Source organism: Schistocerca gregaria, chromosome 8 (assembly GCF_023897955.1).
Source record: "Schistocerca gregaria isolate iqSchGreg1 chromosome 8, iqSchGreg1.2, whole genome shotgun sequence".
Classification (NCBI taxonomy): domain Eukaryota; kingdom Metazoa; phylum Arthropoda; class Insecta; order Orthoptera; family Acrididae; genus Schistocerca; species Schistocerca gregaria.
Window position 1 is genome coordinate 124,048,561 of NC_064927.1, and position 3,820 is coordinate 124,052,380.

The following is a 3,820-nucleotide window of genomic DNA, read 5'->3' on the forward strand; positions in this document are numbered from 1 at the left end:
CTCGAATTTACATAATTTCTAATGTTGTTACAACATTCTATCACCAGTGTTGATGCATGTGCAATAATTTACTAAACATCCATTGATGCTATTTTCAAGATAAAGAGACACAAGATTTCACAGATGTAACACCTTTCAGTAATATTTGGTATATGCAGGGAAACACGGAATACCACCTGGAAGATGGATGCAAGATGCTAATGATTTGAAGAATTCCAGGGGCTTTCAAGAAGCAGATTGGATAGACAGGAAACTATGAAGGTCGAGAAGCGGAAGTGAACCGCGTGTCTTAAAAGATTCGCACATGTACATATAAAAATATTTATTTGTTATGTTGTGATAATACAACAACGTAAATATGATAATGCTGAAGGCAAATGACATCAAACAGCCTTGTAGATCCTCTTCGCAGTAATGTTGCCAAAAGCGTAAGTCTGAAATAAAACAAAATGAGACATTATATTTACCATATGTACAAACGCAAAATAATGTTGAAGGTAAATATGAAACGTGAATTAAATATTACGTCATCGAGTAATCAGAAGTTTCACAGTAGAATGAAGAGAGTTGACAAACTCAGGGCAGAAGGCTTGATAGCAAATCGCATGTAGGGTAGTGAGGAGAGCCACAGAAGTGACATACCATGACCAGCTGCTGAGGGCTGAAGCTTTTCTCGACCGTCACGGTCTTGCCATCCTCGCCTTTCTCGACCTTGAGCAGTGTGTGGTCGTCCTTGAGGGAGACGGAGCCCTTCCACTTGCGGCCCAGGGTCTCCTCCGTAAACTCCTCTCCCAGGCGGAAAGTGACGCTGTTCTTGTGGTCGCCTGTTTGGGTGGTCTCTGTGTACTTGTCACCATCCACAGTCAATGTCACTCGAGCCTTTATCTTCAGGGCTGCCTGCCTGTGGGCTGGCTCCGTCACTCCTGCAAAATAGGTACACACCATCTATGAACATATAAAGTTAGGGTTCGATTAGGACAAAATATTCTACAATCGAAACATTACAATCAGAGACTGCATTTCTTGATAGCAGACTGAAATTATAAGCAATTGCTAAGAGTTATTCAATTTACGATTTAGCACTATGACACTGTCACACTCCAGAACCAAAAACTAGATATCGGGTTTTTTCCTCGCGTTTGTTTTCAGTTGTGCTACCCAAACATGACTCATAACTGACTAAATACTCAAAACACCTTCAGTGCCTCACTGAAAGATGTATTCAGTTCGCCAAAGAGTATTCACGTTCATATCTGCGCAGAGAATTAGTGCTTGAGGTAATAAGACTATTTCAAGAGGAAATTGCTTATCCTCACTTTCCTAATAGGAGTACGATTCTATGGTTGATAAATAAATTTCGTAAACGGGAATTGGTGTTTAGAGGAAACATAGACAACCATGTACAGTATTAACACAAGAAGCTCTAGACAACACTTAGCATGCTCTGGAATGGTTTCCTGGAAAATCAGTTCGTTGTCTTTACTAGCAAATGGGAATTTCTTATGACTCTGCTCAAATGGCTCCAAAGTTACTGAAGTTACAGGCCTGTAAAATAAGTGCAGTGTAAGAACATAAACAGGATTGCCCAGTAAAGAGGGTTGTTCAAAAGTTGTTCAAATGGCTCTGAGCACTATGGGACTTAACATCTGAGGTCATCAGTCCCCTAGAACCTAGAACTACATAAACATAAGGACAACACCCACTTTCTTGCCCGAGGCAGGATTCGAACCCATGACCGTAGCGGTCGCGCGGTTCCAGACTGAAGCGCCTACAACCGCTCGGCTACACCGGCCGCCTAAAAATGGTCATGGTTTAGAGAACAGATTCTGAATAGGGTGCATGCAAAGATATTAACACTCACTCACCTACCCTTCTTTTTGGACAAATCATGGTTCTATCTAAGTGGATATGTTAATTCGTAAAGTAACCATTATATGGTTCGACTAGCGTAATATACGAGGCATCGCTGTATCATCAAAAAATGGAAGTGTTCTGTGCAACTACAGGTGAGGGAAAAATAGACCCTTTTTTAAGGAAACAATAACAACTGAGATTGTGGAAAATATTTTGTGGCCTTTTAAGACTCAAAGGAATTATACACATTATTGCCTCTTTTTGACCAGTTTATTGAAAAGGACTGTGCTCTGGCAAAATTTCAGCAGGACTCTGCGACGACACATACAGGGGAAATTCATGACCTCTTTCAAGAAAGAGTTGTCACTGATAATATATGGCGTCATCGATGCTCTGTTTAACCCCAAACGGGTTTTATATCTGGGTAGGAGTGGGGAGGAATTCAAGGAGAGAGTGTACAAATCAAACACGCACACTTTAGATACACTCAAAACTAACATTCGTCAAGCATTTATTAGAGGGAACTGTAGAATGTAATGAGCAATTTCCTAAGCAGGTGTCAAAAATGCTTGAACAAGAAAGAGAGGCAGTTCCAACATCCCCTTGCTTAATATAAGTTGCTAGCTTACTTTTAAGTGTTTATTTACGTTAGAAATACCTGACACAGCAAACTGTACTATATTTACAGCGGAACTCCTACACTATCCGCTCCGGGGAACCGCCACGAAAGTGGTTGCAATAACGACTGACCACCCTGTATCCCTGTATCATGTTTTACTCTGAATAATGTTAAGATTGTTATTACTGTTTCAAGGCTCCAGCTGGTTTGTTAAGAGGAAATGTACTACCAAGTTGTATGGTTTGGTGCTTATGTCATCGACTGTGAATCTGATTATTTCAGAGATACTTGTGTCTTATACAGGTTGTAACAGAAGTATATTTCTTTAATTATTCCGAAGTAAGAGTTATTTAATTAATTCAACTACTCATGCTTACCAAATGAACAAGTAAATGTTGTTCTATTCACTTAACAGATGTTGAGATCTGTTTTCAAGGAAAAGATTGTTTTGAGAAATTTTGTGGCTTCGGAGCAGGCCAACATAATTTCGGTTAGTAAAATTATTTTCGCAAGCACCGTGGGTAAGGATTGTCCTTTTTCATGGTCTGACATCTTACCATTCCAGGTTACCAGCCTACTTCCTCCCAGAACTGTACTCTCATGCTGTGGAAAATTATAATAAAATGTGTCAACTCAGTAGGAGTGAACAAGTAGTATACCACCGATCCAGAATGACTGATTTTGTAACTTCACAGAAACCAAAACTGTGGGACTGGGTTATATAAACACCAATCCGCAAGAGTGGATTGTACCGTCGCAACAGCTACATGAGCTCACTCATTGAACCCAAGAGTGGGCAATAAATGTGTTCATTGTAAGAACACTTAAAATGAGTATTGCATCAGCGTTAGTGCCAGAATGTCCTATCACAATCAGTAAGCCCAAACTACTTACACAAAATACATAATCTATATTCTAAACCGCACATTCTTATCATTTGACATTAGGATGTAACTATAGCAGGAGTACGTAGTAAGGCAAGATGAAACCCTTCTGTCTTGTACTCACCGTAGACTTCAAACATGGCTTCCACATTCTCCTGGCTGTCCAAGTCCAGCTCGTAGGTCTTTCCAGAGAATTGCTTCACCATCTTGCAGGCGGTCCCACTGAAATCAACTGCTGCTGTACGTCTTCAGAAGTCTGAATGTCTTCTGGTGCAGCGGGAGCTCTCTTATACCGGTGTACAGCGCCATGACTAGCGTCGCTGCGAGTCACACAGATAAGATCACTTCCTGACCTCAAGTGACAACATCCCGTCGTCTAGGCTATCTTCATTCCGCTTGATGCTTGCAGAGATAATTCTTGATAGACGCAGGAGAGTGTTTGATGTCCTGGAGGAGCAGTTTT

General features: G+C 40.8%; 1 protein-coding gene across 1 annotated transcript; it reads right to left on the minus strand.

Moving 5' to 3' along the window:
* Positions 1-359: 359 nt before the first annotated feature.
* LOC126284846 (fatty acid-binding protein, muscle-like) lies at positions 360-3,584 on the minus strand. Its single transcript, XM_049984072.1, has 3 exons — positions 3,482-3,584; positions 643-923; positions 360-434 (listed from the first exon to the last, which is right to left on the minus strand). Exons 1-3 carry the CDS (start codon positions 3,561-3,563, stop codon positions 384-386), a joined length of 414 nt encoding a protein of 137 aa, XP_049840029.1. The 5' UTR covers positions 3,564-3,584; the 3' UTR covers positions 360-383.
* Positions 3,585-3,820: the final 236 nt, after the last annotated feature.